This window comes from Numida meleagris, chromosome 4, assembly GCF_002078875.1.
Source record: "Numida meleagris isolate 19003 breed g44 Domestic line chromosome 4, NumMel1.0, whole genome shotgun sequence".
Classification (NCBI taxonomy): domain Eukaryota; kingdom Metazoa; phylum Chordata; class Aves; order Galliformes; family Numididae; genus Numida; species Numida meleagris.
In genome coordinates this window covers 79,549,419-79,575,196 of record NC_034412.1, presented here as the reverse complement: position 1 = coordinate 79,575,196, position 25,778 = coordinate 79,549,419, and the positions used below count along the sequence as shown (strand labels likewise).

At 36.9% G+C, this 25,778-nt stretch overlaps 1 protein-coding gene across 2 annotated transcripts in view; it reads left to right on the top strand.

The window, feature by feature from the left end:
* STIM2 (stromal interaction molecule 2) overlaps positions 1-24,097 on the top strand; it is a 66,965-nt gene extending 42,868 nt beyond the window's left edge. The window contains exons 4-13 of one of the 2 annotated variants that reach the window (XM_021393997.1): positions 7,207-7,318; positions 7,978-8,093; positions 9,944-10,121; positions 11,024-11,201; positions 11,714-11,881; positions 12,065-12,165; positions 12,403-12,641; positions 15,651-15,852; positions 16,127-16,275; positions 16,658-16,835. In XM_021393997.1, the coding sequence (XP_021249672.1) occupies positions 7,207-7,318; positions 7,978-8,093; positions 9,944-10,121; positions 11,024-11,201; positions 11,714-11,881; positions 12,065-12,165; positions 12,403-12,641; positions 15,651-15,852; positions 16,127-16,275; positions 16,658-16,695 (1,481 nt within the window). In that variant the 3' untranslated portion in view covers positions 16,696-16,835. Of the gene's footprint in view, positions 1-7,206; positions 7,319-7,977; positions 8,094-9,943; positions 10,122-11,023; positions 11,202-11,713; positions 11,882-12,064; positions 12,166-12,402; positions 12,642-15,650; positions 15,853-16,126; positions 16,276-16,657 lie in introns of both variants that reach the window. The other variant, XM_021393996.1, reaches the window with a different exon arrangement.

Genomic DNA, 25,778 nt, shown 5'->3' with positions numbered 1-25,778 from the left:
TTGAACAAGAATAAGTAGGTACAGAATAGAAACGAAAATAGGAACATGCCTTTCATTCATTCATCTAATGTGGGCACTTAAATGTGCATTTACCATTGGTTTACTGTTTGCTGTGTAGTAAATGTCTATATTAACCAGTGATTTTTTTGCCTCATCTCTTCAAGTATTTTGAGGGTACTCCTTCACAGAAGATCTTGTGCAATGAAAATACTGCAGCTACGTTATTGGAAAAAAACACTGCCCTACAGTTGTTTGTCTGACATAAGTAATTTAGGCTGTAGTAGTCCTTAGTAAACAGATACTTCTGATATAACTTTGTTTCAGGTCTCTTGAATGTAGTGAGTAGTATAAAACTCAAAAGATTTTGAAGGGACTGTCAGATCTCACTGTCTCTCCTTACAGTGACTTCATTCTGCATCTCATTAAAGATACTAATGTTTGACCACTGAAAAAGCCCCATCTAGAATGAAACTCCTGAGTGGTAGTAATGATGTGGTCTAAATTATGCTTTAGGAAAAGTGGGATTTAAGTTAAATATCTTTAAGCTTTATGTTGCTAATTGAAGTACAGCTGTTAGAGATCCTTGTTTATTTTCTTTATCCTCTCTTTTAATTTTTCTTCATAAGATGAAAAGTTGTTTAGTTGTTTAGTGTTTTAAATTTAAACTGCTGTAATTCAGAGATTCCCAACTCTTGTTTTTGTGATTACCAACCTTCTCACTGCTTTCTGAACTTAGAAGCAAACCTAAATAGTTTTGAAGTGTTGCTTCTGAATTTCTTCTATAAACACGCTTGGTTTTGGTGACCAGTAGAAAGTGTGAATCCTCAAATCTATTTTCATTTAACTTAGGAAACATGTAGGATATTACTTTTCCTTCCTAGATGTTTTAGGAATTCTGATTTAAGTGCTACTAGTTTGTAGTGCCAGTTTAATGCAATTTGACAGCATTAAGCAAGAGTATGGAAAGTAGTATAAGTGATGGTATCAGTAAATGGAGACTTTGCTCAGTAGAGTGTTGAGGAATTTGTGTGACAGTTACAAGCTCTAGATAGTGCCCTTGTCACCTCTGCTTATTCAGAAACTAAGAAACAATAGATCTAGAAGACATTTATACTGAATCGAATTGCCCTTTCCTTCCCATAAAGATTACTTGGTGTGGATGTTTGTCTTCAGTATTTATCAAATAGCTTACGGTTGCTTTTTGTTAAAGATGCAAGATGGACAAAGTTTGAAGCAAGAAAAGCTTCAGAATATTGCTGTTTAATTACTTCTGGTATGAAATTTGCTTTTGATGTTCCTGCCTGGCTCAGTATGTAAGGCGTAGTCTGCATTGGCGCAAGTTCAAGAAATTCCAGGACTGCTGTGTTTTGCCTTTATGAAAGGAACCATGTCATAGCTTAAATCAGCATCTAGGCTGTTGTTGCTCTATTGCCAGACGGTTTTGGTGAGTCCTTAGAACAAACCAACTATCACTTAGTTTAGTTGATGCTACTCATCATTTGAATTTTTTAATCTCATAATCTTAAAGTTAAATGATCAGTAGCATCAGCTCAAAAGGCTTTTAAGAAACCAGTGTTTTCTGTGTTGAAAACAAGCCATGCTGTTCTTGGTCACTCCTCTGAAAAGAATTTTGTGTCTCTAGCCTTGTCATTTCTATTAATGCTGGTCTGTTCTTTATGCTTCACATACGCTTTTTCCTTATGGTTCCTATGCCTGTTTTATGGCATTTGGCTGTCTTTGTAAATTAATCATCATTTACACATGTGCAGAGTACTTCATCCATTCTCAGGTATTGGGCTTAGTTATTGCTGAGTTAAACGTGAAGAGTCAGTGGGTTTTCTTTTATTTTTACAAAGGTCTTTAAGAGGCAGTAGCTGTGCAGCAGAAGTGATGATGGATGAACTTGTTCTGTTGTTTCTGCTCAGTCACATTTTGTAGGTTTTTTTGTTCCTCTAATGGACCAGGATTACGTAAGTTTGGCTGCTATCAGGAGAGGTGTTTAGGTACCCAGCCTCAGTAGTAAGGGAATCTGTAAAAACAGGGCCCGAGCCTTCAGCTGGGTATCCTACTGCCGACCTTTCTTGGTGATTGGACAGGATGCTGCATTCTTGGCAATGTAGCGTTGCTTTGTGGAACTTGATTTTGTTTTGTAGCAAAACAAAATTATGTTGGTCAAACCTGGAGCTAATGAGTTGTTTGCTTTTGATAGATTAATTGTAAATCCTATAAAAAGCTAGATTGTACAGACTGTTTTTTGCTGTTACGGTTTATTTGATGTTTAATCCATAGTGAGTGCATCCTGTAGACTGTGGGCTGTTCCATAATACAAAAAAGCTTCTCCCCTGTCCTGTATTTTTTCCTTTCATGCTCTTCTCTGTTGAAGGGAGAAGGTAACCTGAAGTCTGGTACCTTCTTTATTAGTGGAAAATATTTTTTTAAAAGGCTTTTTTTTGTGTGATCACCTGTTTTAATCTGAGGTAATATTTCACAAGTGTTGTTGCAGCAGCTGGGACTAAGCTGCATGCCACGAAGATGTTATGGTTGCCTTGCACTTCCTTATTCGTTTACTGTCTTAGGTTTTAAGTAGTGGAGGCTAGAAACACATGTGCAGGGCTTGGCTAAGGCTGGGTATGTAAGGCTGCATGCCGTTTGGAGCAGGAGGGTACAGTACTGCAGACGGGCATTCTGCATGAGAGGGAGTTAAACTTGTGCTTTTAGTGCTACACTGTTGGAAAGATAGGGTCACCATTTAATTCTTTAATTAAAAATTGTAAAAACTGGTTGCGTGGTATTTCATATAATGCAGCTGCTGAAGGTCCTGCTACAGTAAGAACCTTGGACTCCTTCCACATGCTGTTTTTTGTGTTGAATCACTGTTTTTTGTCTGTGTTGTTTTTTGTATTGCCTGATTAGCCTGTTCCTAGCTTTCAGTATACGACTGTCATTCACTATTCACTGTGAAATGTTGCTGTTGTATGTATTCTGACATCTGGAAGATGTTGGAGGCCCATAAGAGTACTGGGACTGATACTGTAAAGTTTTACTTTACAACTGCCTCCCCCTAGCACTGTGCTATATGATTAGGTTTAACATGAATAAAAGCATATCTATAGCCTGATCGTCTAATGAGCAGTGAATAAGGGTTAGCAAGGAACAGCTTTATACAGGGTCATCTTGCTCCCTTTACCTTCAAGCATGCTTTTACAGCTGTTTTTTAAAAAGAATCACCAGAACTGGTATCCAAAATAGAACGGCTGAAGCAAGTCTAGAGACCGAGTGCTTCACTGGGGTGTAAACACTGTGGCTTTTACACCTGCCTGCCCAAGGCATGTTGCTGACATGCTGTCTCTCAAGATAGCTACTTGTAGAAATAGGTATGACAGGGAAGGTTACTATGATTACTCCTTAATGCTGTATGCATTTAACGTAGAGTAGTTTAGTTGCTACTCCACTATCTGCTATCTACTGTACCCTTTCTGAGTGATGAAAATAAGGAAAAGTCAGTCCCTCGGCACACTTGAAGCTGTCACGTTCTAATTGGCAGTGCTGACGGAGGTGAACTGCAGCTGCCTGTTTGACTTTGAGTACACTCATGTCGTCAGTTCTCCCGTATTGTGTTTCAGCAGGCTGTTGCTGCTGCCGAATGAAGGCCAGTTCACTTCTCACAACTGTATGCTGTTGAGGGATAAATTTATATGCTGGTTGTAAGGTCTTATTGGAGACAAGTCAAACAATACTTCTGACCCATGTATACAATCTAGAAGACATAAATTTAAAAAAAAACTTGAATGTTTTTGCTGATGTATATCAGTTTTCCAGGGATCCACTGTGGTGTTCCACCTGGAAAAGGTGGGGACATGCAGACCTAGCAGTAGAATGTCACTCGTGCAGAAGTAAATTACAGGCAGGTGTACAACAACTTCAACAGATAAGTCATTTTCTGTGGGATAAAGCTTTGGGTTGAACACCTGTTATGCAGCATAATTTTGGAATCTGGAGTAAGTTGCCTAACATGAAGGTTGGCTTTATAAACTGACAAGTTAAACTGCAGTTTGTTTTTGTATTATACTCACAATGTAATACTCTCAAACAATACAGATACCTAAAGGAATTTCTTCTTAAGTTGAAGGAAGTTTCTGTGGTGCTAAAAGGAAGCTTTGAAGATGTACCTATTATGGAATGCTTGTTTCTGGTTTCCCAGGAGAATCCATTGCCCTGCCCTCACCCCCTGGTCTGCCATCTAGTTGAAAAGCTGTTTTGTGTTGATTGTAAATAAAACATAGAGATGAAAAAGCAACTAACTGTTGCATAGAAAGTAAAAGTCAAAATCTGACAAATTCTACAAAGAAATGTACTTCGGAAGCAGTTTCTAAATGCAGAAACTGAGCTTCATATGGAATATAAGTGTACTTTTTTAGAGCCTAGATGATATCTCAGTGTGCCCAGAAGTTTGGGCGTGATGGTAGTACTGTCTTGTGTTACTTAAGGCAGCTAGTTTGCTTTTTGTGATGTCAAGGAGAGAGAGGATGTGATCAAAGTTTTGTTATTTTTCATTTATCATAATGTTTTTCTGTTTATGCACTTCTAAAAGCTGAATTATTTCTCTTCTGTGTAGTGAAAGTATTGTCTTCTGTCAGATTTGTAGTTTTATTTTTTTCTGCACAACTTATTTCTCAAAGTATCTTATTTTTATGCTGCTGCTAATTGTTTATAGAGGAACTCTGAGTCCTGCTAACACTTCTCTAAACATGAATTAGTTTTCAAGAGTGTTTTGTTGAGGTTAAGCTCACTGTGTAAAATTTCCTAATGTCATTGTTCAGTCCATTGATTGTTGTCACTGTACTCTCTCCAGGGTACTCCTCTTTCCCCTGCTGTATGGCTAGAAACACCATTACAGTACTTCAGATTTGGGAACAACATGCTTGTATGCTTTTTTCCAGCTGCAGATTATTACTTTCACTCATTAATTAATTGCACATCCTCTCTTACAGCCACACTTGTTTGCCTCTGGATCAGTTAATCAGATACTCAGAAGCAAGTAAGAAGTGATTAAGTGGATGTGCTGACAGCTCCTGTAGGGAATTAGGAGCTTGTTCTGCAGTTAAATTTTTAGCTATGGATAACTTTTCTCTTGTACTTTTGGGAAGCTGTTGACTCTTCTGGAAAAGACTTTTCTCACTTTTTTTTGAGGGGAAAATAATCTTTGGCTTAATGAAAAGGACTGTTTATTGGAATCAGGAAAAATAAATTGCAAGTATGTACAATTTAGTTGCTTGTCTAAATCACAAGACTCACGCTTAAATATATTTTCTTTAATGTTTATTGAGTGGTGTTTATAGTCGAGGTAGCCATTTGTAAGATGGTTTTCATGGGCATGAGAAGTGTGATGTGCTTAAAAAATATATACATTTAAAAAATTAGGTACTTCCTGAATTTGGGGATTCTTGCTGATCTAGTGTTAAAATTATGTGAAAAAAGATTCTGATAGACCTAGACAAGCATGAAACTTCCAAGTTTCAGTGTGATTTACTGTCTTCTAGTCAGACAGCTAATTTGCAATGGGTTTCTGTAGAACTGAAACAGGTGTTCTGACTACTCGTTGTTCTGATTCAGTATGTTGGTGTTGAAGGTCAAAAGAGGAAATATTTATTAAAAGGAGAAATGTTTGTTCCTTACAGCTTTGTTTTATCAAACAAACTTAAATTTCTTGTGGACAGATTTGGAACGTGAAATCCTAGAATAAGAGTTGACTCCCTGTACTGATTATAGTTAAAGTTGAGAGGTCATTTAAATAGGCACGTGTGTGTAACTGTTAATAGCAGTTACTTTTTTGGTAAACAGGAAACTGTACAAGAAGATCACAGCAAGTACAAGTTTTCATTTTAGTTCAGAACAGATAGACTTTTCTGCTTTATGGAGTTTCTGTGCTAATGGAGGTATCTGGTACGGTGATGGATAATGAATAGGAAAGTGTTTCTTTCTAATTATAACTAGCTGGTTTGTTTTGGGAACTGTCTTCGATGTTTCCTTCACAGAATATCGTACTTTTTTGTCTCTGCAACAGAGCAGGTATGACTTACTCTACTATAAACAACTTCAATATGTGTATTTCTTCCATAAGAAGCTTAAAATTATCAGATTTTTATTAAAAAAAAAACACCCAAAAAACAATTTCAGTTTGATTTTTATATTACGATTGCAAAATACTTCCAGGAGAAGTGAAACTTGGTAATTTTTCCATTTGTAAACTCAGTGAATTGTTGCTTCCAGAACTGTCAGCAGTGAAGTCTCTAGTGTGCAGTAGCTATTTTGGTTGACTTTTTTTGTCTAATCAAAACTGTGCATTTGCTTTGAATTGGTTTGTAAATGTAGTACTTCTAGGATGCAGTTAATGACAGTCTTTGATTGTAACCAACCTTTTGAGATGCTTAGAATGACCTGTGAGTCTGATCGTTTCATATTAAAAACAGCTTAGAATCTTTGCAATATGAAAGTGATCTGTTTGCAAATAGAGTTGAACCATCTTTTATCAAAATTTAGAGCATTATGACAAAATGGAGACTGAAGATCAACTCCAGGAAAACAGGTTTGGTGGAAAAGCAGGGGAAGAAATGGGATGAAACAATTGCTCTTTGAATTTGTCAGTGTGGAGCTCTCAGCTTTGGCAACTGGACTGTGATGGCCAGAAGTGTTTTTTGGAGGTTAAAATCTATGAATAGTATTTCTGGTGTCTCTTAATTTACTTAGAGCATTTATAGCAGCGGCAGGTTATATAGACTCCTGCCATTATATATTTGAGATTCTTGGATTAATTTAAACACTTTTCTTAGCAGGAATGCTATTGCGTATAATGCAGAAGTCTTGGACTTTTGAAGGAGTTCACTTGTTTTTGCTGTTACATATCTACTGTCTTGCAATATTTTCTTTCGCTCTTCCCATCTTCCTCGCTTCTATACTCCCCTTTTGTGGTTAGTTTGCACAAGACTCTATGAAGATGAGAACAAGTTCCTGGGAGGGATTTTGATACATTGCCTTAAATAATTGCTGTAGTACCTACTGTAACATTGGTTAATGTGAGTGTTAATTTGTCTGCAGTTCTTTTTGGCTAAACTCTTATGCTCATTATAACTTGATTTTTCTACTGCTTGCCTGCAATGTCATGTTATTGTTTTTTGCTAAAATTAATCAAAACCTTTTTTCTTACAGTTCATAACTGGACTCAAGAGGACACTCTTCAGTGGCTGTCAGAATTTGTTGAACTGCCCCAATATGAAAAGAATTTCAGAGAGAGCAATGTCAATGGAACAACACTTCCCAGGTGAATATTTCTTGTGAATTAACTTCAAATGGTTCACTGTAGGCTGCTGATTTAGTCAGTATGTGGCAACTACTCTGTGAACTTGCAGTCTAACTAGATATGGTCAAATATAAGAAAAGTGCTGTGGTGTTTCCAAAGGCTGACCGATATTTTTTCTGCCGAAGTAATTCCAGATATAATTTTCTTCCTGCTGCTCCTTTTGTCTTAGTTTTATCTGTTATGCTGTTGAAGCTTTTATCAGTGACTACATATTATCTGTATATTAGCTCACTTTCTTTTGGACAACTTTGAATGTATTGCATGGGTACATATCAGAACTATCTGCAGAAACCCTTTTCTTGAGCATAATTAGTACATTTGAGTATTGTCTATATTTTGGTGAGTTGTTGTCACAAGTTTATAGATAAATCATTGCTTTTAGCTATGCCAGATGAATTCATTTCATGATTATTCCAGAAAGAATAGTGAAATGATTTGATTGTTCTTCCTTAACCACATGGTTTTTCATAACAAAACTGTCATTGTATTGTATCTCTGAATCTAGTTGCGTGACCATAATCCATATAACTGGAAAATTCTGTACAGTGTGGGTGTATTTTTTTCTAGTGGTTTGAGTATAGCTTGTTGAAGTATGTAATGTCTTTTTTTGTCATTAACAGGATAGCAGTGAATGAACATGCTTTCATGATCTCTCACCTGAAAATAATTGACCGCAGCCATAGACAGAAACTTCAGCTTAAAGCCTTGGATGTTGTTTTATTTGGACCTCTTACACGTTAGTAATTTTTTTCCTTAACTTTTTATTGTATAAATTCAACAGCAAGTACTTCCAGTGACATTTGATACTGTAGGTAGGATGGCTTATTTTTATTGTGGTAATACTGATTGATTGCTTGGCATGCACTGTAGAACTGGACAATTGATTAAAAAATTGTCAGGAATGTTGGATTGGGGTCAAAGGCTCACATATGTATTTAAGACTGTAGAAATTATAGTGTATCTCCTCTAGACTGCATGTTGGCTCTTGTGATGTAGTAAGTGTCTTCTAAATATTTTTGACTGTGCTTTCTAGACTTCTAGCTAATGTTATGTTTACCTCCAGTGCAAGCTGGGATGCTGAGATGAGTGAGCATGATTCCTTAACCCCAAAAAGAAAGAAAAAGGGTCATTCAAATCCGATGCCAATGTCTTTTGTGCAGACTTAACTTGAAATGCACTTGAATACAGTACTGCAGTTCTGCATCTGACTCATGTTGGCTCATGCAAACTTTGTCTTCATCAGTGGTCTACATGCTTTCTTGTACAGTTATAGGTCAGTTTTATTTCTATGCATATTAAGTGTCCCTTAAGTAGTTAGCCCTTATAGAACTTGGTAATCAGTTAGGAGACTATTGAATGACAGGTCAGATCTGAGCTCACCTGACAGATCTGAGCTGGGGATTTGCAGGGAGAAAAACACTAGTATTACACCTTTAATGCTTACTGTTCTGTTGTAGCAGTCTTGAAACATTTAGTTTTGCATGTGGGCTGCTTCGCTATGAAAATACTGCAAAAGTGTTTTTTTCTGTTCTCTAAAGCAGCTAAGTTGCTCATGAAACTTACCTAGCCCTAAAAGGAATACAGTTCTTCTACAGGGCTTTACTTCAACTAATAAAGTGTGACACATTTTCCTCTGTACCTGCTGTTATGTTAGACAGTGGCACATCTAAAGGGCTTTTTGACATCAAAATACTTGACACTTAAATCATAACCCTCATTCTGCAGGATGTTTCTCTTCATGTTACGCTACTGGAAAAACTTGAAAAACTGGTTTTTGCCTAAAATCTGAAGAAAGGAAAAGAGCAGATCTGGTTAAGCCTTAAAATCAAAATGTCTGCTTTGAACCAAGGGAACCAAGTACTTAAAAGTGATGCTGGCAAAGCATGGAGTCTGTGCTGCATGAGATGTATTGGAGTGATTTAACCAAGTGTTCTGTTTGGGAAAAATGCTGCTAGTTTTGTGGATAGAATCATCTTAAGTGTTTTTAAATTTTAGTTTTATAAAAATTCAGGTGGCAATAGAAGTACTAAGAAATGTATGTGTATCTTGGATATAATACATCAACAATTGAGATTTTGCTTTTAGAAAGTGCTGCTGTTAGCTACTTGTCTTATAAAGATCTATTTTATTTTGCGCAATTGCCCTTTTAATACAGTATAGGGTATTTCAGAGGCACAGACTGAGGAGAACTTAGTCAAATATAACTTAAATTTCTTAGGAACTTGGTAAAATGTAATTGGGAAAGCTCTCAACTCTTTTAAATAAAGATATAGACTATAATGTAAAAATACAGCAAACTTTCCTTAGAGTAATATACGTTTTAGTATCGACTAAGTAGATTTTATTAGTGCACAATTTCTTATGCATGTGGTAAATGCTCTGGAATGCACTTGAACGGCAGGTGTTGGAGATAACTCATTTCACACTTTAAGCTGGAATTCTGTTTAACATCAGGTTGAATCACCACCTATGCTGTGCAGGAAGGAAAAACCACCACAGCAGTGCATACACATACAAAAAAGCTAACTCCTTAGTGTGATTTCTGTATATGTGAAGTAGTTAATCATCATGTTATTCTCTGTACAGGTCCCCCTCACAACTGGATGAAGGATTTTGTATTAACTGTTTCTATAGTTATTGGTTTTGGGGGCTGCTGGTTTGCATATACACAGAACAGAACCTCAAAAGAACATATCACAAAAATGATGAAGGACTTGGAAAGTCTTCAGACAGCAGAACAAAGTCTTCTTGACTTGCAAGAAAGGTATAAAAATAAACAGATAAGTTAATGTTGTCCTTGATTTCATTGTGAGGTGAAGTTTAAGTACAGACCATTTATACTCTTATGAGTATATAAAACGTGTCTTAAGCTTCCTTTGGATTTTGTTCATTTTTTTACATGGAAACTGTAATCTCAGTGCTGATGGGGTTTTGGGTAGATGTTGCTCCTGGGTACTTGAGAATGCGATAGAAAGTTAAGATGTGAGTAGAGAATAGAGGTTCAATCTTTATCTACTGATTTAGAAGTAGGTACTGTTATTTTCATATAATTAGTTAACTTTGGAGTCTATTTTCTTATGTACATTGAAATGAGAATACAAGTATATTTCATCTGTTTTTAGATCTTAAGATTGAATTAAACCCTGACTGATTACTTTATAATGCTTATTGAGCGTTATGAAAGTTGTTAGATTTCTTTTGGTGTGTATGTAACCCAATTTTCTATGGAAACTGATATTTTGATCTTATTACCTTTAATGAAGGCTCAGCTGAAAGTGGATGTGTTTTGTGTGATACTGTGAACCTCTCATTGTAATGCTGCAGATTCATGCAGCTTGTTCAGTTTTTATTATCACAGAATGGCTGAGGTGGGAAGGGATCCCTGGAGGCTGTCCAGTCCAACTCAGAGCAGGTTGCCCAGGACCGTGTCAAGGTGGCTTTTGAAGATCTCCAAGGACGGAGACTCCACAGCCTCTCTGGGCATCTTGTGCCAGTGCTTGATCACCTGCACAGCACAGATGTTCTTCCTGGTGTTCGAATGGAGTCTTCTGTTTCAATTTGTGACCACTATTGTTGTGACATTGGACACATTTTCTTCTCCAGAGGATGGTAACTTCTAACAAACTTGCTGTGTATTTTCTCATTTTTTTTCGTTCAATTGTGAAGGCTTGAGAAGGCTCAGGAAGAGAATAGAAATGTAGCTGTGGAAAAGCAAAATCTGGAGCGCAAAATGATGGATGAGATCAATGATGCCAAACGAGAAGCTCATCGGCTAAGGGAGTTGAGGGAGGGAGCTGAATGTGAGCTCAGCAGGCTCAAATATGCGGAGGAAGAGCTGGTGCAGGTATCTGCAAACTGTTTGTGTTTTAATGCTGACTCTAATTTGGTCCTTGCTTTATTAGAGTTGTAGGAGTGTTTAAAGCAGTCTTTCTCTGCTAGATTTGAGAGAAGTCTAAAAGCACTTACAGCAAAAGTCTGTCAATCGTCATTATAGTTTCAGGAGTGTTTTACTGCGTAAAATCTTACAAGCTTATGTAACTGGTTTCATGGAACAAGATGACAAAAGTTTTACTATCTTGTTATCAGATGGGAACTAGTGGCTTTGTCTTGTTCTTCTTAGTAGCAGGTCGGATGTATGTTGTAGGCCAGTGTAGTAGGAGATAGAACATTCAGAGCAGCCCTTGTATTATTTCAGAAATGTTTGATATGCTTCCTGAGAGGGAGTGACACTTGCCAAAGGTTTGTAAAGCTTTAGTATGTTGCTGTGGGGTAAAAAGATGTTTATATTTCACATTTTTTCTGCTGTCACTTCTAATGATACCCTTGGTGATGCTTTTCTTTCTTTTTGACTGTTAGGTGCGCATGGCTTTAAAAAAGGCTGAGAAGGAATTTGAGCTGAGAAGTAATTGGTCTGTTCCTGAAGCTTTGCAGAAGTGGCTTCAGCTAACGCATGAAGTTGAAGTACAGTATTACAATATCAAAAGACAGCATGCCGAAATGCAGTTGGCAATTGCCAAAGATGAGGTAATAACTTCACTGTTTTGTGTAGACCAATATTTTGCTAAATAAATTTAACATTAAATACGAATTACTCACGTAAGTGTATGGATATCTTTTCTGCTTTGAGCTGATTTAAGCTATTCATCCATTTTGCATATATTTTGCTGTATGCATTAAGTACATAATTTGTGCATTTCTGCTTTTCAGGCAGAAAAGATAAAAAAGAAGAGAAGCACTGTATTTGGAACATTACATGTTGCACACAGCTCTTCACTGGATGAAGTGGACCATAAAATCCTTGAAGCCAAGTAAGACTAATACTAGGATGTGTTTTTTTTTCTTGGAGGGATGCAAATTGTGAATTCCTGGAAGAATTGAATTTGAGTTATGAAACTTAGTGTTTTTTGATTTTTATGTGAACAGATTGAAGTACATTAATGTTTGGAATATTTGGACAGTCTTAATGGACCTTGAGGTATGCTAGAATGACTGCACGGGTGTTGCTTTGTCATTAAAAAGTAATTTCAATGTGTGATTTTCTTCAGGAAAGCACTCTCTGAGTTGACAACCTGCTTGCGGGAGCGTCTTTATCGATGGCAACAGATTGAGAAGATTTGTGGTTTTCAAATAGCACACAATTCTGGGCTACCAAGCTTGACCTCCTCTCTCTACTCTGATCACAGCTGGGTAGTTATGCCCAGAGTTTCCATTCCTCCTTATCCAATTGCAGGGGGAGTTGATGACTTAGATGAAGATACTCCTCCAATAGTTTCACAGTTTCATGGTAAGTGTTCAGTAAAAAGGAAGGGGGAAAGCTTTGGAGGGATGGGACTTTCAAGTCAAGTGAGAGGACAGTGCTAAAAATAATACAGAGTTGGAACAAAGTCAGAAGAAACAAAATTGTGGGTAATTTTTTCAGATGTCTTTTGAGGCTTGTATAAACTGAAAATGGGGTTTTGCAATAAAGACAAAAAGCCTTTATTTCCTCTCACTGTTGGGAACTGGGAGGGAGGGGGTAACACAGAGTGCAAAGCCAGCTAAGGTTTTGAAAGTCTGCTTGTCATACTTGAATTCAACTTAGACAAAACATGTATAATCTATAATGCTGAATTTTGCTTGGTGCACCTGTTCTTTCAGATGACAGGGATGGAGTTTGCCTAGGATCCCTTCAGCTACTGGGAAGATCTTTCCCTTTGTTTGAGAGGCAGTGTGATACATAGCTATTCAAACATTCTTCAGTGCCTGAAAGAAATTCCTGATGTTGTCTAAGGGAAGCTTTCAGAGAGAATGTTTATGCTGAGATGCACTGGGTTGTTTGAGTCTGAAGCGTAGAGGCCAAATGCTGGAGGGAGGGAGATCCAGCTTTGGTTAAACTATGACCAAAATATATACACTGGCAATTCAGACCACCCTGATATCTTGAGTCATTACGTCAATAGAAGAGCCTGTTTCATGGAAATTGTGATTAACTAGGCTCTGGAGGCAAGTCAAAAAGATGAGTTCCCATGTAGCTGTTCAAGAAGCATCAAGCTAAGAATTAAATAGAGATGAAACTTTCATCATATATGTATGTTTTTCTTCCAGGGCTGGAATTCTCCGAAGAAATTAGAATTAGTGTTGTAAAGTTGTATAATGGGACTAGTTGCCACTTTGCTGGTTTTGATCCATATGCTTTGGGCACACTTTTCTTCTGATCTTACCAACCTTCTTGCATGTGTTCTACAGGCCTCTTTTGAAAACCCTTGCAACACTATTTCTTCTGCAAGTTCTTATAACTTTCTAAATAATACTGTCTCTGTAGTCTTTACCATGAGGACTTTGATTTAAACCTTCTGAACAAATCCTTGAATGACCCATGGATGCAATAACATTACAAAAAACTTAGAATGTTTCTTCTGAGTTTTGGTAAGGCACGAGTCTGCTTTCATGGAAATGATTTTAAAGTTTGTACTCAGTGAAAAACAAACAACAAGAGAAAGCCCACAATAAAGAACCCTAAAATCTCAAACTGGAAATACTTTGGGAGCAGGGAAGGAGCAAATATGCGAAATGATGTTGGTGAAATCAGTTCAGGAGTAGTAAAATTGTGTGATAGGCTGATAATGGTTAAATTTTTTCCCATCCTTTAGACAAAAATGACAAATGCACACTACAAAAGGCAGAAGCAGAATATCCAATAAGAGGCAATGTGCGGACAAGTCAATTACAAGCAAAGCTTGTTTCAGTGTCTGAACCTAAACTGAGCTTTCTGGGCTGGGCTCATTACCTGGCCTCGGCATCCTTTGATCTCTTAATATCTGTTTAATCAATCCTGAGCTGAAGAACAGAAGGTGGTTAGTAAATAGGTGATTGAGAGTGGAACAAAGTCATTACAAGAAAGGGATAGTGAAACTTCATATTTTCCTTTTACTGATTAGGGTTCTGCTAGTTACTTGACATAGTGTTTCATTTCTGCTTGAAAACTCTAGATGTTAAATTGTCATAGCTTAATCCTTAATAATCCTGTGTATATGCACCTACAAGGAAACAAAATGCTTGTAATTCCTCTCAGCGATGGTTCAGTCTCGGTTTTTACACCAGCAAGTAGAACGGCACACACAGTATGTTTCCTGAATGGATTCTGTATTGCTTCACCTCGGTAAACTTTCAGGTTTTTGTTTCTTAGAAATATCTTTGTAGTGACAAAACCTTATTTTTGAGCTGTCAACACCTGCATTTCAGGTCAGTAGGGAATTCCTCAGAGTAAAATCAAAAGTTTGGGTTACATGACAGCTGTTGTGTTGGAACTTGTAAACCATTCTTTATCACTCAGCCCAGTAGATCACAAAGTCTAAGCGCTGGTAAAGGTGCAGCTGTTTGCTGTTTTGTGGAAGTTGTGACTTCCTGCACTGAAAACGGGAACTGAACCTTTTCTGAGATTCCAGGAAGGGAAGCTCTTATCTATTACTAAACTGGCATATCAAAACATAAGAAGCATTTTGTTAGGGCTAGGCATCCTTGTTTATTTAAAAAAAACAAAAAACACCTGAATTTGTGGTGTACTGTATTAGATAAATATCTTGAACACCAGGAAAAGGATGCTCTGTCTTATTTAAGTAAAGTGTTGCGTTCTGTGGGACAGAGGCATATGAGGCTGATAACAGCTTGCCTGAAAGTAGGTTTGTACGTTTCTTTCCGTAAAAGTATTACTGCCTTATCAACTTCTGAAAGAGAAATTGGATGAGGAAGATATTAGTTTGTCCCTTCGCATTAGGTACTTGAGTGGTCAGCTGTCTTTTTACATAAATGGAATATGACAAATTAGTCTTCTGTGTCTAATGTTAATTCTCAACTAATGCAGAATAATTCAGTTGGCTGTTTGGCCAGATACACGTATGTTGCAAAACTTTCACATATTCTTTAAGCTTCAAATCATCGCACAAGTAAAACGCAAGATATTGCCTAACATACTAATTTTAGCACTGCTGTTCTTGCTTTATAAAAGTTTGGGAGTCTTGCTCTCAAGAGAGGGTAGTGAGCCAGTGGTGCACACAGTTGGTAGTATTTGACAGGCACAAAACTGCTGCAGTTGGATCTTGGTTAGGTGCTTCATCTAGCTGTAGAATGTATAAGGTGATGTCAGTCTGTCTTCTCTCTAAACAATTGAGCAATGTCCTCTAAATAACTGGGCAGTGTTGAAGTTGCTTAAGAATTGCTGTGGCTGAAGCAGACACCTATTATTTAGTCTTCAGAGTAGATATTATTAACATCAATGTCACTTGGGGGATTTTGGTTTGCTTTTTCTTTGCCTCAGGGTCCATTGTAAAACCTCCAAGTACACTGGCAAGAAGCAGTAGCTTGTGTCGATCAAGACGCAATGTTGTGCCATCATCTCCACAGTCTCAGCATGCTTTGCACTCCCCTGACCCTGACATCCTTTCTGTGTCGAGCTGTCCAGCTCTTTATCGAACTGAAGAGGAGGAGGAAGCCATTTACTTCTCTGCTGATAAACAATGGTACGGAGACTAGCAAACAGCACTTGAAAATTTGATAGGATTATTTGAGACTATCAGTTTAGAATTAGAGATTGAACCAAGTCAAAAATTGAAGTAATCTGTAGGATAATATAAATAATACAGTTCACAGGGAGCAGAGAGTGTTCTTGTCTGGTATGAGTATGTAAATAGCTAGTATGTCATATACAGTTAAGTAATGTTACAATCCAGGGTGCACTGAACTAACCCTGATTCTCCATTACAATATGTTACTGGCTTTTACATCTGAAACTAGGATCAAAAGCAATGTCAGCTACTGGGCGAAGAGAAGATGGATGGTAACACAATTCTTACAGCATGTTGAGCGTGTACCTACTCTTGTTACATGGCCTCATAGGAAAAGGTTAAATTCCTTTTGGAAGGAGCAAATGAGCTTGTTGAAAGGTAGGGACACTTGTCCTGAAGAAACTTCTTGTATATGATAGACTTAAATCTCCTCCTTTCATTTCATAACTTTTCTTGACTTCACGTGCCAGAAAGATAGTTTTTGTTCTTTTAAGTGAGATACAAATGACTGATTCTGGGCGGATCCTGCTGCCCACAAAAACGATTTCAGAAGTTAACTAACTTAAGTTTAGGTAATAAAATGATGTAATTCAAGTTGTAAGTTATCATGTCTGACTTGATGTTTTTTTTGTTAATTAACTACTAGGGAAAAGTGGGTGGTGCTTCTAGAACTAGTGTTATTTATTCTAAATTTATTTCCTTTAAATTCTGCCATGCAATTAAAGTTTCATTGTTTTCTCCTCTGTTTGCTCTGACTCAGGGAAGTACAGGAAACAGGTTCGGAATGTGACTCGTTAAATTCATCCATTGGAAGGAAGCAGTCTCCTCCGTCTAGTCTTGAGATGTACCAGACGCTTTCTCCTCAGAAAGCATCCCGGGAAGAACTCTCAATCGAGGAATCATCTACAGGAGACTCTTCTTCTCTAACTGCAGATATATCTAGGGGCTCTCCTGACTGTGTAGGCATGGCAGAAACTAAAAGCATGATTTTTAGCCCTGCAAGCAAAGTTTATAATGGAATTCTGGAGAAGTCCTGCAGCATGAACCAGCTTTCAAGTGGAATCCCAGCTGTAAAGCCTCGGCACACCTCATGCTCTTCAACCAGCAGTGATAGTAAACCCAGCCACGAAGCTTGTTCTGTCCCTAGGATAAGTAGCATCCCACAGGACCTGTACCAAAATGGTGAAAAAAACAAAAAGCCATCGAAAATAAAAAGCCTCTTTAAGAAGAAGTGTAAGTGAGGTGGGCAGAAGAAATCTGTAGTAACATTATAAGAACTCTTTTTTTAAATCTATAGGAATGTAATTCCATTTGAGCATTCCATTCTCGAGTGGAATGTTCTCTAGGTCAATTCTATTTAACTGACTCTCTTGTCAAAGATCGTGCCAGCTGTCAATGAGAAATGATTAAAAGTTTCAGACAGTTTACATTCATTTCTGCCTATTTATTTCTTTTTTTTCCCCCTTTTGTTTATGAATAAACCCTTTTTAAGCCACTTTGGACTTAAAAGCTTTAATGAACTAGTAAGCCTTCCTGGGCTTGCCAAAGTTTCTTGTTTACTGGAGCATCTTCCTATCTTTCCATAGAGCTAGGACGCTTATCTACTGGACTTCAAGAAAAATAAAAAGAAGTAGAATTAATTGAATTGCACTACTGTTTTACAGACTGGAAAAGTCTCTCTGCAAGTGAAACTGAAAGACGTATATTTGACTGAGAAGATGAAACTTTTCACTTTTAGATTTTTGGGGTTTTTAAGTAGAACCTAGGATTTCTAATTGACTTGACTTCTGGAAATGGAAATGCCACGCCTTTACTATGGGAAGCTTTGTTAATGCATTTATTATTAGAATGGTTCAAGTCCTGCTGTAAAGATAATGTTTTTCCCAGGACTGTCACTGTGATTTTACTTCACTGCAGGCTGTATGATAAATTTATATAGATATGTGTGTAATTTAACAAGAGAAGAAACTCTTGATTCCTTATGCAAGTGATTGATATAAAACTTGTCTGGGGACTGGAAATACTGACCCTCTTAAAATGAGGAGGGGATTAGTAGCTTTTGTTTACAGACTGACAGAAAAAGGACATCTGCTTTGTGAAAGTTTGTACTGTGGCAAAGATAATAAATTGGAAACATTATTGTGCTTTGGGAATGTTCCAATTTCAGCTGATGCTTGTTTCAGACATATTTCAGAGTTCAGTTTATTCAAAGCTCTTGTAGGCTACATTGCTTATGCTTACTGCTGTGTATAAGTTATTGTTATATTTTTTTTGGATTAGCTATTAATGTCTTAATGTCCTTTTGTAAGATTTCATACACTTTATTTTTGTATAGTTTGAAGATTTAGCTGTTCAGACATGTCTGAAGTAAATGGTATGATTTTATAATGCATACTGTTATAGTAACTCATAATTTTAGATACAAAGGTGAGAGTCGACGTGCTTCAGAAGGAGATTTTCTTTAGGTTTTATATGGAGAGATGAAATTACTATGAGGTAGCAAGGAAGCCTGTTTAGACAATAGTAGCTAATTGTTCAAAAACTTTTTTTTAAACAGTGGGCGACAAAATGTACTGCTTGAGTAACAGTGCCTTTTATTCAGTTTGTCTGAAAATGTTAATACTGAGCAGGAATTTATTTTGAGGTACATTCCAAAGAGATATTTCTTGCTCCAGTGAACACAAGCAATTTATCCAGTGATCACAGAATTGTTTCAGCTCTTCCATAGGGGTATGGTAGTTGCCTCAGTAACAGGTGCCACTGCCAGCAAGCAGCCTGTGATCAGGGGCTCATTCCTCGCCAGTATGTTCATGCTGTACTGTATGAAAGAATTAATTCACTGACTGCCTAAATTTTCTTGCCAGTAAGGAGCCTTTAAGAAAACTTGTAGCTAATTGAAATTAAACGATACACATTTCTTTTCTGTAATTTTCTATTTAGGTTCCATTGTACATAATTGATATGTTAGTTTTGTCCTTAGTAAGTAGCGGTGATGTTAACAGAAGCATTTACAATGGATAGTGAAATGGTTAGAAGATGGGATGGAGATATTTCAGTACCTTAAAAGTCCTGGAACACTGATTCATTCTTTAAGAGAACAGAAAGAATCTGGAGTTTTGCTGTCTGTCAAGGAATCATTGAGTATCATCTATACGAAAAAGCTTAGGGGAAATAAAATATTTGTAAGGTTTGGAGAAAAGGAAAATTGATGGAACAGAAAATAATGAAATTATATTGTTCTGTTCTCTGAATCATCATTGAACAGTTATGACTGTGAAAATAGTCATCACATGGTAGCAGTGATGTCCTTGAACTATGACTGCTTGCTCTGTCCTTGTTAGTCTGTATGCAAGTGTGTAAAGACTTTTGCCAGAGTGAACCACCTCAATGCTGAGTTGTCGGAGTCATAGTTAAAAGCCTTATGAAGTACTTGAAAAATGTAAAAAGGGAAAATGCATTAAAATTAAGTAACTTATTTTGCCTCCAAAACAACATAAAGAAGAATACTACCAGAAAATGTTCAATTTTTTGTCTGCACTTGAGAAAGCTATAGCAATAATTGAATCTTAATTAAGATTTGGGGCTGGATAGTAGATGTTGCAGTGTGAAGTTTGAGGAATTGTCTCTACCATTACCAAAGAAGATGAAGCAGATTTTTGATACTAGAGTGTAAATATTTACACATGGAAAAATCAGTCTGGTACTGGGGAGTGGAAGGACAACGCTTCCTAATCACACAGTAGTTGGGGTTAGAAGGGACCTCTGGGGATCATTTAGTCCAATTCCTTGCTAAAGCAGTTTCCCTAGAGAACTTGCATCAAAACTGTGCAAGCTCAAATACTGAAAAACCAAATTAAGTTTTCTGTGGTATGTGTAACTGAAAAGTAAAACAGAAGCAGTGGTAGATTCTTAATTGGCTGTGACTTTTTAAAAAGTATTATCTTTCTTAAAACATGCAATTTAACCAGCTTCTGGAAGAAAAATGTTATAGTATTCTACAAATGAGATTGTCATAGTGATAGGTTTTGGAGCACAGACTGCTCTCAACACTGTTTATCACCAGCTGTCCTATAACTATAGCTGCTACTCAATAAAAATAATAACTAAAAGCTTAAGTTAATGTGATCAGAAGTGGTAAGTATTGTATGTTGGAGCATAAACTGTAATTAATTTAAATTCATAAAGCTTTCTCCATTATTTTAGTCGAGCCCTTACATGTTAATTTGTCCACTATCTACATGACTTGTGTTCCTGCTGTTATGACTACTGTTGAAGTGTTTTTCTTCAAACCTTCAGCGTCTTTTTTTCTGCTTCACTAAAAAAAAAATCGTTAGGAATCTGATGAGGTAGAGAAAGGAAATAAGCAGGAAGGATATGTTGAGATCATAGACACTAGGGCAGATCCTCCTGGTAAACATCAAATCCAGCCTCAGCATTGAAGTACCTGGCATGCCTCAATGTTTCAGAAGTGAGGAGACTATATGCTTTAAAAGGTCCTTCAAGTTTTACCTCTGTTTGCTTAATGTAATCTGAATAAGCTGGCAGTCACTGAGTCCAATCAGCAATCCAGAAACTAGGATTGCTGTAAGACATTAGTCATTTGAGACAATCTAATGTCATCATTCTTTAGCAGCAGAGGACTTCCTGAGCTCTAAATTCAGGATGGTTATAATCAGAGTTATTTTTTTCTGTTGGAACTCTTATAGCTAAAATTGTGTTCTATTTTAAGTTCTCTTGTACTTTTTCTAAATGTGAGGATCTTTGCTTTCTTAAACTTTTTGTTAAAGTATCCTCTGTCAGGATAGGGCCCCTCTATAGATGCTGTCTAGCCTCTTCAGGGAGAATCATGTGTCTGTCACCTGTAAAAGAAATGTCTAGTGTGGTTTCATATCAAGAAATATACTGACAAGTAAAGAAAACAAAACAAACCCAAACACCAAACCTTTCCTCAGTTCTTACTGAAGATTATGATTTTTCTCTCCTTATAGCACAAAAACTTTAGTAAGGGTATTTTTGGTTGTAGTGGGGAATGCTTTATGACCAGGTTATGATGAACTTTGAGACTAAAGCTGTTAATTTTTTTCTTTGGTGAATGATGGAATTTAAAATTGCACGTGCACAGTTCTAGACGCATATAGTATACTTTTATTTCCCCACTTTGCTGATACCTAGGTAGCAAATTACTGTTTACTTTCTGATGGACAATTGGCTGAAACAGGGAAAATTTTCCATCGTAATTGATCCATCCTTATCTGGAAGCCTTGGAACCTAAGAAGATTTGACTTGTGTTTATTTGTGATGTGTATGGATGCGAGTTAGAGTTGGGCATTAGTTTTATGACTAAATGCAGAAAAGTAATTAGAAATGGAAGCCTAAAAGTATTCTGCCATTTTGCCTCTTAAGTATGTGGGAAAAGAGCATGTGTGGGAGAGAGAGCAACTCCAATCAGCATTTCTCATACCACCAGCTTTTAGAGCATCAGGATAGTTTCATTCCACTTCCAAGAAACAAGGGAGAAGAATGCAAATAAACCCAAGTGTTTTAACTTAAATTTTTGTTTGAAGCTAAATAGTGGAATTACTGATTCCTGGACCTCATTACCATTTGCTTATCTCCTTGTACAATATGTTAAGGATGATGAACGTAGTTTTCTAATGTGTTCTAGTTGCACTGACTAAAGTGATTTGTGATTGAAACACAGCTTGCTCCCAATTGCTCCAGGCATTTTAATCCTGGATATTGCATGTTCATTGAATAATAGTTGTTTGCTAAGGCTGTTTAATTTCAAGTGATGGTAAACTTCTCTGCTTTTGTTTTTTAAACACAGATTTGGATATAGCCACTAACAAAAGAAAAAAGGGTTTTGCCTGTGGAGTTTCATAGCTTGACATCATGTAAATGTTGTCAAGCAGTGCTTTTGAGGCTACAGTAGTTCAACAATTTCACACGCGTTTTTAGTAGATGACTTTCCCTTCCAACTCACTTGATATGGTACTGATCTGAAACTCCACCTAGTCCTCTCTTGTGTAAACAGAAGGCACTGATTCATGCAAATTAGAATATTTAATGCGCCTCTGAAATTCTCTGAAATGGAAATTGGTTAGGTTGATCTGAAGTGTTACAGGGAAATCCTTACTCTTTGCATACAGTGAAAAAGAATGCAAAGGTATGTATCATCTGTTCCTATATCAGAAGGCTAAAAGATGTTTACAGCTTTTGGTGCTGGAGATGAGATGCGTTCAATCTCAAAACGTTCAGAGCAGTAACTTTATCCAAGAAGTTAACCTTCGTTTGCAGCACAAACTCTTCAGGGCATTGCCTTGATCTTTCTATTCCATTTTCAAACCAGCATTAAGCTTAGTAGCTACAGCACTAACTTATGTGATTGCCAGACCTCAGAGCAGTTCTGGATAATGATTTCAGTAGTATGTCTTAAAGGTGACTTTGTTTAATGTTGATGACATCTGAATCAACTCTCCTTTACATTCCTTTTGCTTTAATTCTGCTCGGTTCTTTGTGATCCCTCTACTGCTACAAAAAAAAAAAAAAAATACACAGGAAATGATAGTTGTTTGTGTTTAGAATACAAAGCATTTTTGCATTTTTTTTACTCAGTAATTGAGAATTACTAATAGATAAGCAGTAGATTTTTTTAAAGACTAGCTCGTGGTTGGATGTAGCTGTATAAACGTTGCTGTACTTCAGTTGAGCAAGTATGTCATTGACTGGTGCAATTTATTTCAGTGGTAAAGTTATCTGTCTTAAATTGTCCTTCATTTGTTTTTATTTTTTTATCTTAACTTGATGCTGCCCAATTATTTTCAGACTTGAAGTAATTTAAAATTAAGGTCAGTATGTCCAGTCTTAAAAAGGTCAGTCTTCAGTTGTCAGCCATCAGATCATTCGTACTGGATTTAATTAAAATTAGTCTTCTGCAGAAACATCCATCTTGAATCTTTGTACTAGCTTATTAATTTGTTGGTAGAATGGGTTTCTGGAGGTCTTTAGGTGAAAGGCGGAGAACTGACGTGAACCGGGTAACCTGTGTTCTTTTATCAGCTTTGAAATCCATCTCCCAGTAGGGTTGAGTCTCCCCAGGGGAATTTAGATGTACTTTATTGCTTGGAACTTTGTAGTTAATTATATTTGGCTATCTAATTCTAATAACTGCATGTGCGCTGTGCTTGCTTGCTTTTCAATAGCTAATAAGAGCTATGGGAGTTCTTAAGAAATTGTTTAAAAAAAAAATAATGTAACAACAACAACTGAAAAAAGACTGGCAAGATAATCCTGCCAGGTTGTGGACTGACTTGAACCAACATCCCAGCTTTTGATCTGAAAGGCCTGTTTTGTGAAGTGAATTGCATAGCATGTGTGGTTTCACACTGCTCTCCTGCAAGCAACAAGAAAATTAAATTGCCCTACATGTTAGCAAGGCTGTTTGGGAAGTGTCTTGCTCTATTCTTATTTTCAGTTTTAAAAAGATTTAGTAGTAGGCATTCAGCATATCAGTGCCTGACTGAAAAGATTAGCAGAATTTGAATGACTTGCATTGTTTTGTTTAATTACAGCTTTATAAAAATGTATATATTTGCATAAAGCCTGTCTTTGGTTCTAGGTTGTTTTCCAATGACGTAATAAGAAGAGGACCAAGACAAATGTGTACACAGTTTAAATCTTACTCAAAAGGCTTTACTGTTCTGGGAAGATATGTTGTCCTCCATGCAGATTCTGCTCTTCCTCTATTTACTTCTCTTTGTTTTCGTTGACTGAACTAAAGTGAGAAACAAAGCCCTGGGACTGACTAGTTTCTATCTCTAATATATACACACTATACTTACTTTTGACTTCATCTACTGCATGTTGTTAAGGCTGTACACAAATGCAGTTGGAGTATTTCTTTGGTGTTGTACAGCATGATGCATTTTGTTCCCCTTTCTAGTTTACCTCCCATTAGCTATATATTGCTTTACAACTGGAAGAAAAAAAAACCCAACATCTGAGTTTTTGGGAATTGAGTCTTTGTTTGCATATTTTTTTCTGTGAGTCTTATGAGAAATGTCCTGCTTGGAGAGTCTCAGACAGTATTTTCTTGTGTTCATTCATGTTGTTTTGCTTATTTTATAAGTGGATATTGATTTCTGATGTGTTGTTACACTTAATGTTGAATAAATCTTACTTCCATTTTGAAAAGTGAAAATGTGTAAGTGAAAATGTTATGTAGCGTTAATTCATTTTAGATGTTTTCCCAGAGTATATAAACTTTTTTTTTAAAAAAAAAACCTTTAACAACTTGAGATAGTTATTTTTCTTTGTTATGCTTAGAAACCTGGCCAGTATTTCTTTGCTTGTCACGCTGTCATTAAACTTGACAACTATTGTACTGGGAAGGGAAGGTGGTGTCAGTTCTGTTTGGCAGCTTGGGTGCTGCAGTTAGCCTTGGAAATCCTGGGGCTTATGGCTTGTGCTTCAAAGAGCCTTGGAGTTTGTAAGCTGCTTCATACACTGAAGACCTGGTTTTTTTTGTTTTTTTTTATTCCAAAGGTGAAAATCCTTTCCAAATAATTATCATAATGATGCATAGATTGAATAGATTGAGAATCTTTTGTATCTGTCCCCACCCCCCAAAAAAAAAAACCGACCACAACAAAAAATTGCTGTTTAAGATTTCTTAAGTTGCTAACATCTTGCAACTCTTAGAAGAAGCACTAGCTATGCATCAGCAAGAGCTGTTTTTTCAAAATGAATTATCTTGTAACTGATGCTTCAGAGTGAGCACCTTTCATCTAAAGTCCCATCTGTCTGAAGGTGACAAAACTGCAGTGAAATATTCAAGTGAATGACAATACAGGTGAGGAGCGTGGAATCTGTGAATGGTGTTCAGACAGCTTAGGAGTCAAATAGAGTAGTTTCTCCTGGAGAGAAACAGGGTTAATGATAACTGAAACCACTTATAAATTAACCATATATAAATTTTCAGTTGCAATCCAATACAGCCTACCTCAGGAACAATAATTTGATGTGTGTGCATGTGTGTTAAGATGGTCACTGGCTTCGATTCAGTGGATTAAACCACTCTGACTTTATATATGAATGGAAGAAGTGCGTAGGCTTGCCCAGCCTAAATCAGCTCTGCTTCAGAAATTACTTTCTGTTGGGGATCTACTATTCATTTCTGTGGCAAATTGTGACTGAGCTAATTACAGCATAGGTTGTGAGAAATGTCTCATTTTACTGTAAAACTTGGCACCCAGGCAAGTGGAACAGAGAACATTGTAATCTCTTGGGATGGATAATGCTGAGCTTTGGTTAACGAAGAGTTTCAGCAAGCTAGAATTCAATCTCTGAAGGCAGATCATCTTTTCTTAGTGGATGAACTACTTCTGATTACTATTGAAGTCCATTTCCTTAGCCTGTCTAATTTAGGCTTTTAAACTGACAGCTTCAACAATTCCATTGGGTGATAGTATTGCTTGTGAATCACTGCAGCATGCTGTTTACCCTTGGTGAGATGAAGTCCGAGAGTGTTCTCTATTCAAAGAGTGGCTGAAAACTTTTTGGAAATTTTCTGAACTTCATACCGGATTTCCATTTGTTCCATACATCTTATCTAATGCTACTCATTCTACAGCTTTTCCCATCAGTATTGGTCTTCTACAGGTAAGGCTTAGCTGTATGAAAATACTCCAGAAACTTTCAGTCATGGTTAAAACATGTGGGTGAAGCCTGTCCTGGAGACAGAAATGGGAAAAATTGTATACTATGATTTATCTGTGCTCTGAAGAGCTTCTTTTAGACCCCTTCTGCTCTCATGAGAAAAATAATAAGGTGTAGAGACAAAACTGTGAAGAGAACTATGAATGAAAATACTGCTTTGGGGA